This window comes from Perca fluviatilis, chromosome 13 (genome assembly GCF_010015445.1).
Source record: "Perca fluviatilis chromosome 13, GENO_Pfluv_1.0, whole genome shotgun sequence".
Lineage (NCBI taxonomy): Eukaryota > Metazoa > Chordata > Actinopteri > Perciformes > Percidae > Perca > Perca fluviatilis.
In genome coordinates, this window is record NC_053124.1 from 14,839,263 (window position 1) to 14,850,998 (window position 11,736).

The window sequence follows — 11,736 nt, forward strand, 5'->3', positions numbered from 1 at the left end:
GGATGCTTACCTCTAGAGGGAGGTAGGTGTGCTTCTGCTCCTGTCCCACCTGTAGACACGGAAGGTGAGGGTATCTCAGAATGAGCTTGTACTTGTCTTTGAAGTACTGTGCTACTGTGCATTCAATAGTTTGGCCGTTCTCCTGCTGCAGGGGGAACCTAAGGGGAAGCACACAGCAGAAAATTGAGAGGAAGAAAAATACAGCAATTCTTTTTTTTTATATAATCTGACAAACCTATCAGCGACAACATGATGGTATAGAAGAGCTTTCCTACGTTTGGTGGCTGGCTGGTCTTCTGGTCACGTTGCACACTCTGTACTTCCTCTTCATCTGCCCACAGTGAGTGATCTCCACCTTCAGGCCTGGAAGGAGGAATCCCGATGAAGGATAACATGATTAGAAAAATAACCAAAAACTAAAATAAGACTAGAGTTACCGCCTTGCGGTAGTATGCCTACGCCAACCAGCGAAGTTGCAGTTTAAATCCATTTCTGTCCAGGTTCATATATTATGTAGTGTAGACTTTGAAGCAATTTGCAATTGAAGGGTATTAACTGTATTTTTGGCGAAACATGGATGTTTCACACAGACATCTTCAACCCAACAGACCAGAAGATCTATACAAGCACCACAGTTTCAAGGTGGGCACCCAAGATTAGTGTCACCAATAGAGAATCCAACCAAATGTGATATATGGTCAGAATCTTCTGTTCCAGAGCTATGGCCTTTAATTATGCCAGAAAATGGATTTTGCAAAAAAAATATGATGTTGACCTTTTGGATATTAAATGTCATCACTTCATCATTGTATGCTATTAGACATTTGTGTGCAATGTTGTCATAATTGGCGTAGAAATTCTTGAGTTATGACGAAAAACGCTTTTTGTGAGCTTTGACTTCCAAAATCTAATGAGTGCAGCTCCTGAGCTTAACTTACCTTTGATTTCCTTTGTAAATTTCACTCGTTGAGAGTCTGTTAAGGGCTTCTGTTGTTCTTCAATGCTTTTGAAATCTAAGACCTCACACATGAACTCAATTACGGGCTGGGCTTTGTAGAATGCAGTGGCAGAAACTGCAAACAAAACAAGCACACAGGTAAGATTCATAGAAACAACTTTACTTCACACAACTTGTTTGCAATCAGCAGGAAAGTTACCATCAATGTTGAGCATCATTTTCCAAAGGGAAGGCCTGACAGACTGGTGAAAGCCAAACCACACCTCTCTGCCACCACCGAGGGGGTTCGAACATCCCTCTGAGGGAGTGAAGAAAGAGCGGCCCACCGGGGTATACCTGTAACAGGACAGTCAGTCGTAAAACTTGATTAACATGTTCTAAAAAACACAAGTTATTCAACAAACTGGTTAAGATAACAAACCCTTAATAAAGAAAACAGTTAAACAGAAGTCTTAACTTTCTACCTTTCAGTTAGAATGCCTTCATCCCAGTGGTACATTAATTTGGTTTCTGTATTTGAATACAACTGGGTAATTACTCATATTGTGCGGCCAGATTTTCACTTATTTCAATGGAGTTGCATAGCTTGTGACTCTGCAGGTCTGCACCTCACAGCATATTGAAAGCTTTAAGATAGTCAGATACAAAGTAAAAGTACATCTAATTTGTAATTAGTGCTAAAACATCCACCGTGGTCATTTGACTACAACAGGCATAAGTATAGCCATTCATTTATACTTTTTTTTTACGACAAATATGGGATAATCATAATAAATGAATAATTGTTCATAATAATTCCCAATAATAAACCCACCTCATAGAGGGCAAATGTCTCATGACCACATCCAAGGCTTGGACAGTCTCAAAGGGGACGCTGGGTAGCCGCCCTGATAGTGCCTCATGGAGCGCTTGCAGGCTAACGCAGGACATCCACTTGATGGAAACTTTGAAGCTGCGGTCCTTGCCTTCACCAGGAATGGTTACTTCAAGCTCCACCTGTGTGGGAGATGGGCAAGAAATGAAAAAGACAAGAGGCACCGCTTTGATATTTTAAGACTAACATTTTTCAACAAATGTTTAAGCAATTTCTTCAAAAGTGGAGATTTTATTGTTGCAAGTTGTTCTGAATAATACATACTTTGTCTCTGCCTATGGGCAAGGGCATGGCAGTGTAGAGATTCTTCCTCCCGTCATATACTGGCTTTCGATCACCAAAGATTTGTGTTTTAAAGTGCTGGACCATGTGCTCCACAATTTCACTGAGAACAAAATGAAACAGATAAATTACATTCCAACAACTGATCTACCACATGCCTAAGGCTGAAGAATGAAGTATATACATACCGGTTGACCCTCCTGGGGCATTTCTCAGGCTTGATGTCAATGTCATAATGGTAGACCTCCAGTTTGGGGATTTCCATCTCGAAGAAGTTGGCCTGGAGCTTGATTGTCCTGCCCATGGTGCCAAAGTCTGGCCGTGATGGTGGCTTGAACACATATTCTGGCACTGGGGAGGATGGCGGGTCTACAACAGGGGGGTCAAAAGTTGGAAAGGTGCAAATTGCATTATTAGGATCACATTAGACAGACATCAAACATTTCCCCATCAAGGCACAATTAGTATGTTTTCACCCAACACACACACACACACACACACACACACACACACACACACACACACAAAAAACACACACACACACATATATATATATATATACATACATACATACATACATATACATAGACATATACACACACACACATTCTTTGTATTATCCTGGAGAAAATGCACTAGGCTTTCATCACTGAACCAAGAAGCTCCATATCTGCAACTTCAGGTATAACATTGAGACTGTCAGGGCACACTTAATTGCCCTCAGTGCCTTATCTTTGTGCTCCAGCTCTGTTCATTCAAACAGAATAACACCCATACAACCTAGTAACATATGGTGACTATTATTGTCTAACTATTTAGTGTGTAAAAATGCATTGCCATTCAGAGCACAAAATAAGGTGCATTTAAAGAAACTTGACTATTTAGAAAGACATTGTTTTCTTGAAAATATCACCTACAGCACCAAATTACGTGTCCAATTTCCTGGACAATTTCTTTATTCAGTCAGAAGGTTAAATTGTACTTCAGATGAGTAGCCTACATACTGTAATGTTTGAACAATGTAAAAATGCCAGATGTTGCAACTTACACTGGACACCAATGATGGGACCAGTTTAAGGCTTGAACGCACAAATATGGGAGAAGCTTACCAGAGCCGGTTGATCCAGAGGAACGGGGTCCCTCTTGCATCTCGGTGACTACAGATGATAAATATAACATGTAATGATGAATGCTTAAAAATCCACTTTCTGATACACACTGTACTTATATACTTAAATAGGGTGGTAAAAACATACATTTGAGTCAATTAAAACATGATAGAAATCGAGGTTTACAACTTAACAAGTGAACACAAACAATTTACTTATGTATCAAGTGGCAAAAAGAGTCAAAGTACATTGTGCTATTCATCTGTACTCGTACATTTCCATTGCAAATACTTGCTTCGTTTCAGTATGTCTTGCTCTCTTATCGCTTCCACAACACCATCGTCCACAATCAAGGGCGACTTTTCCAAACTCTTATCAATATGCACACAGAAGGAATCAAGCAAGCTGGCAATCTAACTCTGCTGAAGCCACCCATTCTCCTGGAAATAGCCTGAACCTACATGCAAAAATGTATTAAATTAAAAGAAAACAGAGCTCCATCCAGCAGCATAGAAAACAAACCCTAAAGCAATTAATAAATTCAAGAGAAATATACTACTGATTGTTTATTCCTCAGGATAAAAACCCAACGACAGAGAGAAACCCTTATATAGTAAAAGCTGCAATATTCTAACGGTTAGTCTAACTGCTAAATGAGAGTAAAATGTATTTATTTCTTATAGTGTCTTTTACATAAAGTTGCATTGTAATATTTATATTCTATATTTATGTCCTTAACTGTTGCAGTACTTTGCTCTATTGTTTATTCCGTTTACATAGGTTTATTGTGTGCATCCAACACTCCAAGGCAAATTCCACGCAAGTGAAAATTGACTGGCAATAAATCTCATTCCGATTCTGAACTGCTTACACTATAACTGTAACATTACCTAGGCTCAGTCAAACTTCATATGCCTACTTCTCGTCATCCCCTTATATGTCCAATGTCACAAAGTCCGTGGTACATTGACAGAGCATTATTATGGCGTCGGGAATGTTTTTTTTTATCGTGGACATCAATGATGCAACATAACTACATTAACCAAATTTAAGTTGGATACTGTTAGCTAACCATAGCTAAGATTGGTGATGAGATTAGATGGCATGGTCGGCCGCTAAATATTGCTTTAACTCTGTACTTAGTGTTAAACTGCGAGACAGTCATACCAAACATCACCGTGTTTATACTTGTATGATTTAACAATAAATATATACGCCAATCGATCCCACGTCGTAAAATTACACCGGGATGCTAAGTAACAACAAGTTCAGAAAACGAGGCACCGTTGAAGCTAACTTGGCTAACAGCGGCTTCTTGTTGTTGCACGCTAGCTAGCTAAGCTTGCCTCTACTACTAATGCCTCCACTTAAGACTGGGACGACATGTTCTTGATCAAAGCATTTGTTGAGTTTTATAATAACAATAATAATAGTAAGGTAAATGACAGTAGTCGAGACTGTGTTTCAGCAATGTAGCAGCTAAATGCTGCAACTAGTGTGTTAATTCTTGCTAGCTGCATCACTTAGCCGATGCTAATGTTAGCTGCACCACTTACCTCCAGCAGAGGAATACATTTTGTCGAGTTTTTAAGCGTGTCGTGGACGTACAGATACTCCACTTTATTTTGGACAAATTCCACTTTAACTCATGCGTGGTCGAAAAGTTGTATATACAAGAGCGAGAGAGGAAGCTCAGTTCGGAAATAAAGATATTTAGTTAGCCAAGTGGTAAATATTTGGAGTCTCTCATCCTCGGCACGGCCCCATCCCCCCAACACACAAAACGGGAGCCGAGAGAAAAGATAGCACAGAAAAGACCCATGCAGCAAGAGGTTTTCCTCCCTTCTACTTCCGTATTTGGTACCGTTAAGCAGCCTAAACTTTATGGTTCTACGTTTTGTAATTTTTTTTATCTCACAGATGTATTTGTTCCACTCGCGCAATAGCTTGAGTTGTTAAAAAGCTAGTATTCGTGACATCTATCGAAGCTTGACACAAAAATACAACAATACAATGTGTGCTGTTTCTGCATAAATTATTTACAGTTTAGATAAACTGACATTTATCACACATTCATGCTATTAGTTTCATAAAGTGACACGCGTGAAACGCTTCAAATTTGCTTTAAGGGACAACGTTTTATGTGAATCGGATGGGAACTATCTTGTTAGTTGAACTCTTCAGTGACGTCAGACGCATCAGGCGCAGTTTAAATCTACAACAGCAAAGGCAGTTTTTCTGATTACAAAACAAAAAGCATGACCCTGCACTGGCCTAGTTTACAAAAAAAAAAACGTTAAACACAAATCGAGTTAGTAAAAACTTGTCACAAGCAAGACACCACAGGAAGAAATTCATGGCCTCGATGGGGGGATTGTTTCCGGGGTATCAATGTCAGGTAAGATATTTATTAGTATTTAAACAATCTTCCAGCATTTATCCCCGTGTACTAGTTCAGTTATTGATACAAGAAAAGCATAGCAATGTGTGCGGTTCAACAAGGCAAAGTAGTTTGTTGAGGTTACTTGCCGGCTTGAAGCAGTAGAAAAGCAATAGAACTACAATTTAGACATGTAGGCCTATATTTATTTTATTTCTACAGGCGGTAGGCTACAGGAATAAAAGCACTGGTCTTACGGTAAAGTACACAGAAAAGGATTGAACGGTATAAGAGACATTTAAAAAAAAAATTGAGTTGTGAAAAGAAAGTAATAAAAGAGCAATGAAAAAGTAATATAGGCCTATATGCCATAATTGGTATAGGACTTAGTAGGCTAATAGTAGAAACATAGGCTATAGACTGGACATGAAAGCATCAGACTTTTTGCAAATGTAAAGTGAGTGCAGTTCAATAAGCCTGGTCTCCATAGTGAACTCTTCCTTCCTTTTCCTGCACTGTGTATACTGGGTACAATGTACAATGATGGCTACTGGCAATATACTGGTACAATGTAAGGCTAAATACAATGTATCTAGTATTGGTGATTTCTATCCTCACACATTTTGCCCTAAATAAAGCCTTTTGGTTTGTTCATTTTAGTTTAGGTTTTATTAAGCTTTTATTTTGAATAATTGCGTGTTGTCCTTCGTTTTTATTAGGGGGCTAATAAGGTGAGAACATTCCTCATCTATTTTTCTGTGTCAGTATTATATTTCTTGTCGGTTTGCCACTAGGCTGAGCGTAGAGTGCAGCTCCCCAGTTTGCCCACTGGTCGGCGCTGTTCACCACTGAATTTGTAGACTGAGGGGTAAGCGTTGATTTTGCATTCTCTGCAGCATATTTTAAGATGAGATAAGATACGGCGAAGCTTGAATTATCCCTTTGGAGAAGCTGGTCAATTTTGGTTTTTTTTATACACGCCAATCAAAGAGCAGTTGGCATGAAAAAATAAAAGATTGTTAGGTATGGAATATATTTTATATAGCACATTAAATATTGGATCCGCTGATAATATATTGGACATTTAACACTGTTAGATGTAAGTCTATTTTTTCAGGAATGGGCTAGAATATCTAATTAGGTTTAGCCTATGTGGCTATTAAAACAGAAAATAGTAACCAATGTGCTCAATAATAAGCTATTCTGTTGTATGTAGTCCTATTATTTATTTTTAATGTGAGATGATTGAAACATTTGATTTGATGCTGTCATTTTGGGGTTATTTTGGCTGTAAAAAAGAAAAAAAATAGAATAACGTTGATTTTGATTTTTATAAAAAATGTATATATATATATATATATATATATATATATATATATATATATAACAAACGTAATAGGCTAAGTCTTACAGCAGGTGGCCGTTTTGGCAAATGAGGTTTTGTCCCTCTAATTCATCCTCCTGAAAACGTCGATTGGTGACACGGCCAATACTTTAATTGCTCCCATTGATTGATAGTATAAAAACACAACAATGCAACCTCATAGCCCGGGTGGTTTCCCCTATAAGAAAACTGGCTGAGTGAATTGGGTGTAGCTGTGTGTGTGTGTGTGTGTGTGTGTGTGTGTGTGTGTGTGTGTGTGTGTGTGTGTGTGTGTGTGTGTGTGTGTGTGTGTTTTTGTTAGTGTGCGCGCGCCTTGGCCAATGGAACCAGATCCTCCCTGCAGTGCGTAAGAGCACGATTTAGGATTTAACCAAGTCTTTGCTGCGGGGCTGGCTGCAGTCTTCATCAGAGCCCGACGGCCCGAGAGCATTTCAACAATGCCAGTGTAGTTTTCACACCACTTTGGAGTCAAACTGCCTCGTTTTTTGTTGTTGTTGCTAATCAAATAAAACAAACTCACGCATTCCCTCTCGAAGTATGACTGGAGTATTCGACCGGAGGATTCCGAGTGTAAAAACTACAGATTTCCAGAGCTCCTTTCAACTCTCCACCATGCACCACCCGTCTCAGGAATCTCCTACTTTACCCGAGTCCACCACCACGGATTCTGGCTACTACAGTCCCGCCGGTGGAGTCCCTCACGGCTACTGCTCGCCCAGCTCCACCTCGTACGGGAAGCCTCTCAATGCCTACCAGTACCAGTACCCGGGTGTAAATGGATCCGCTGGAAATTACTCGACAAAGTCCTACACTGATTACAGCTCGTACACGACCCCCGCCTACCACCAGTATGCTGGGACTTACAGCAGAGTACAAGCCCAGCCGAGTCCACAAGGTAAGGCCTGCATATTTCCCCATTATAATAATATTATATATATATATAAAGAACAGAGTATCTGTTGATAATCACATATCCTTACTGAATAACCGAATTGTCAAATGTCATCTTGTTTTATAATTGATTTACTATTTTTATTCTTGCATATACAAATCCAAACTGCAACCTAAAGCTAAATGAGGAAATATATTGTCAATTATGTTATGTTATTTGAAACCACGTCATTCAATGTGATTTTTAATTAGCCTATTACGAGAATACACGTGCTTTCCTTGTTTGCCAGCATAAAATGATATGGTTAATGAAATTGGATTTTCTTGGAATTTAAGAGATATAGGCGACGACACCCACACAAACGATAAAAAAGACTCTTTGTAGTAAGCACACATGCTTATTATTGTTATGAATGTTTTAATAGAAAAAGAGATAAGCGAGCCTGAGGTAAGGATGGTGAACGGCAAGCCGAAGAAAGTGAGGAAACCCCGGACAATCTACTCCAGCTTCCAGCTGGCCGCCCTGCAGAGGCGGTTTCAGAACACACAGTATCTGGCGCTGCCGGAGAGAGCCGAGCTGGCTGCCTCGCTGGGACTCACGCAAACACAGGTGGGATTTTAGATCATTTTTTTTCTTAAACCATTTTCATTATTTTAAATGTTTATAATGTCCCTTCGTTTAAAATAATAACCGTTTTGGTGTGCTTTGTTTCTGTGCGCATTTACGCGCCGTGTCTCTTCTGAATCTATTGTTTATGAGGTTACATTTGAGATATTAATGCTCTTGTTTTTCGCTCTTTTCCAGGTCAAAATTTGGTTCCAGAACAGGAGATCAAAACTGAAGAAGATTATGAAAAACGGCGAGCTTCCACCGGATCACAGCCCCAGCTCCAGCGACCCCATGGTGTGCAACTCTCCACAGTCCCCGGCCGTTTGGGACACACAGGGCCCCTCCAGGCCGCACAGCCTGCAGCCACAAAACATCAACACGACGGCTTCTAACTTTTTGGAAAACTCGGGGTCATGGTACACCTCAGCCGGCAGCTCAATGACTGCCCACCTTCAGACCCCTAACTCGATACAGCACTCGTTGGCTCTTGGAGCGGGGACGTTATATTGAAGAAAAAAAAAACCCTGTTGTTCATTTCAAATCTTTTTTTCTCCTTCTATGGGACTCGTGTTCAAATTTCAGAGGAATATGCAATGTATTTGATGACAGTCATAGACGAAATGTGTAAAATGTGTAAATGTGTGCATGTAATTTATTGCATTTTGGAAGACTATTAAACGTTTAAATGGACAATGGAACTTTGATACCTCCGGCCTCACTGCAGTCTCTTGTTATTTTAACCCTCAGTTATTTACACTGAAAATCACGACGAAGACATACAGACATAAATAATGCTTGTGAGCCTCAGGTGACATTTCCACACAAGGTTGTAAATCACAGCTGCTCCGTATTGAGATGGATCTAGGACATGTCGTAAATCGTTGTAGTTTTCATTCGTCATAACACCCACAATTTATATTTGTTCTGTGTGTTATATATATTTTTCAGATATTTTTAAAATATTACGCAGACAAACTTAACAATGGTTTTGGACATGGGGATGAACTATCTGCTTTTTGGGAAAGAATGTGCCTTTATTTTCCTTTTTTATAACTGGGCTCATTTGTTAATCTACATTTGCGATTGTGAAAGACTTACAGTACAAATGTATGACTTTATTAAACAGACCTTAAGCAAAAATGTGTTATTGTAAATACATTTTTGAGAAAACGGCTATAGTGTGTACCACTGTAAGGCTTAACCCATAATAATTACACATAACTTCATTGAATACCGTTGTTTCTTGAACTGGATTGATAATAGCCTATTACTGTTGTAATTTCTGCAAAATATTATAATCGATAGTATTTAGACTAATAGGGTGCCTGTAGAAGTCAGTGGCTCATTTCCTTGATCATACTCTTTTATACAACCTGGTTAATAGGGATGCTTTGTATCCTGATATTGTTATAATTCATATTTTCAAATTAACCCAAATTGTTCCAATAATCCCACTTTATTTTGCTGTGTATTTTCCCCTCATATTTAACATTCTGAAATCGTTGGGTTATTTATTATTATTATTATTATTAATATTATTATTATTATTATTATTATTATTATTATTATTATTATTATTATTATTATTATTATTATACTATTCGCTACTGCCTCTGATCACCATGCACCAGAATGATCACTTTTTATCATCATAACCTATTGTATTTGGTTCCAGTTCGTCTGTAAAGAAAATGCCCGCTTCTCGCAGCAGACAGTCTGCAGTCGCTCTCGCTTTGTGTCCCCTACAATTAGCCGCTTTGAATGGCAGAGAGGAGGCGAGGGGGGCGGCACGGAGATCTGAGACAATCCGCATTCCTGTGGGGGTAGACCGGCTCCAGAGCTCTGCCACTCCCGGCCGCAGCCCACCTTCCGGGTGAAATAAAAAAAGAAAAGGAAAATCCTTCACAATATCACCATGTTATTAGCAGGCAGTAATAGCATCGCCGCCGCTGCAAAACCCGCTAAACAAACCGTGCCAATATGGGAAACATTGGGGATTTGAAAATTGATCTAATTGTGCCCGGCCATATGCACAAATACGTGAGTTTTTTCAAAGGAACAAGTTGCACAAAATCCACCATTCTCCTCTCTCTCTCTCTCTCATTCTCTCTCTCTCTCTCTCAAACACACTAAACAACACTGCATCTGACCCACACACTGACCCATGCATGGTACCATTTCCACCTGACACAGAATCCTCTTCCTCTTCCTGATTGCAGCCTATACTCCTATACTGAACACACACACACACACACACACGCAGGCGCAAACAGAAAATCTAAAACGGCACCGTTGTTTTCATCTTCATTTCTGCTGTAGGCTAAACGGTAGTCTCTTAATTACAATGCGAGCAGGTCACTGAGAAATTTGGATTTTTCACATTGCACGTGCAAGCTCTCAAGAACACTCAGGCGCGCGCACAACCTCGTGCACACATATGCTTTTATATCTCTCTCATATACACGTGCATACACGTACACTATCCCCCACTATCCATCTCTCTCTCTCTCTCTCTCTCTCTGTCTCACGCACACACACACACACACACACCACTACTGTCCCCCACTATCAATCTCTCTCTCCCTCTCTCACACACACACACACACACACACACACACACACACACACACACACACACACACACACACACACACACACACACACACACACACGCTGGTGGTGCCATTATATTGAGAGCCCCCGTTTATTTCCCACCGAACATTTTCCACTCAGCTAGTTTCCCCCCGTTTTGCAAATCGAGTCTAAATAATGACAGTTAGCTTTACTGGACAGCTTCAACTGTAACACTCCACAATAATTATTCTCCAGGATTAGGGCCTCCATTATCATAATCTGGACATTGACAATTACCTATAATTTGCAAAGATGCGCTTGGTTCTTGATTGCAGAGGGCTTTTTTTTTCAAGCTCGCCATCACTAAACAGTGACAGTAATAACAGCTAATTTTGCAGGCAATATATAAGAGCTTACCGGGGTGTGCAAACACTTTCCCACCTGGATTTGCTTATTCAACCACCAGCAGTAAAACCGTGCAGAGCTTTTTGGTTATCTATGTTAGAGAAGCGGAGAAAGGTAAGGATGGGTCTTATATTTTCTGTCCTGTGACTATACCTGATCTTAGAGGACACTCTTGGCTGAATATTACTATTCATCTTAATCGTGTAGTCGGGGCTGTGACAGAGAAATGGAAAAATGTATCATTTTCCTAAAACTGATTCCTTTTTTTA

At 39.7% G+C, this 11,736-nt stretch overlaps 2 protein-coding genes across 10 annotated transcripts in view; one reads left to right on the forward strand and one right to left on the reverse strand.

Moving 5' to 3' along the window:
- Positions 1–5,026, reverse strand: part of ago2 (argonaute RISC catalytic component 2) — a 36,962-nt gene extending 31,936 nt beyond the window's left edge. For 3 of the 8 annotated variants that reach the window (XM_039820810.1, XM_039820811.1, XM_039820809.1), the window contains exons 1-9: positions 4,780–5,026; positions 3,224–3,271; positions 2,303–2,498; positions 2,097–2,217; positions 1,773–1,954; positions 1,158–1,294; positions 939–1,073; positions 276–363; positions 11–158 (exon numbers count right to left, since the gene is read on the reverse strand). In XM_039820810.1, the coding sequence (XP_039676744.1) occupies positions 11–158; positions 276–363; positions 939–1,073; positions 1,158–1,294; positions 1,773–1,954; positions 2,097–2,217; positions 2,303–2,498; positions 3,224–3,271; positions 4,780–4,798 (1,074 nt within the window). In that variant the 5' untranslated portion in view covers positions 4,799–5,026. Of the gene's footprint in view, positions 1–10; positions 159–275; positions 364–938; positions 1,074–1,157; positions 1,295–1,772; positions 1,955–2,096; positions 2,218–2,302; positions 2,499–3,223; positions 3,272–3,497; positions 4,750–4,779 lie in introns of those variants that run through there. The other 5 variants (XM_039820813.1, XM_039820812.1, XM_039820816.1 and 2 more) reach the window with 4 other exon arrangements.
- A 281-nt stretch (positions 5,027–5,307) lies between these two features.
- Positions 5,308–9,192, forward strand: dlx5a (distal-less homeobox 5a). Of its 2 annotated transcripts, XM_039820824.1 has the most exons (4): positions 5,308–5,621; positions 7,524–7,882; positions 8,304–8,488; positions 8,684–9,192. In XM_039820824.1, exons 2-4 carry the CDS (start codon positions 7,525–7,527, stop codon positions 8,996–8,998), a joined length of 858 nt encoding a protein of 285 aa, XP_039676758.1. In that variant the 5' UTR covers positions 5,308–5,621; position 7,524; the 3' UTR covers positions 8,999–9,192. The 2 variants fall into 2 exon arrangements, with proteins under 2 accessions (XP_039676758.1, XP_039676757.1); XM_039820823.1 differs by lacking the exon at positions 5,308–5,621 and having other exon boundaries at positions 7,319–7,882.
- The last annotated feature ends 2,544 nt before the right edge of the window (positions 9,193–11,736 follow it).

Coding starts and splice junctions, on each gene's coding strand:
- dlx5a (XM_039820824.1), top strand. CDS start 7,525: ATGACTGGAGTATTCGACCGGAGGATTCCGAGTGTAAAAACTACAGAT. Junction 7,883..8,303: donor AGCCCAGCCGAGTCCACAAG/GTAAGGCCTGCA, acceptor ATGTTTTAATAG/AAAAAGAGATAAGCGAGCCT. Junction 8,489..8,683: donor TGGGACTCACGCAAACACAG/GTGGGATTTTAG, acceptor GCTCTTTTCCAG/GTCAAAATTTGGTTCCAGAA.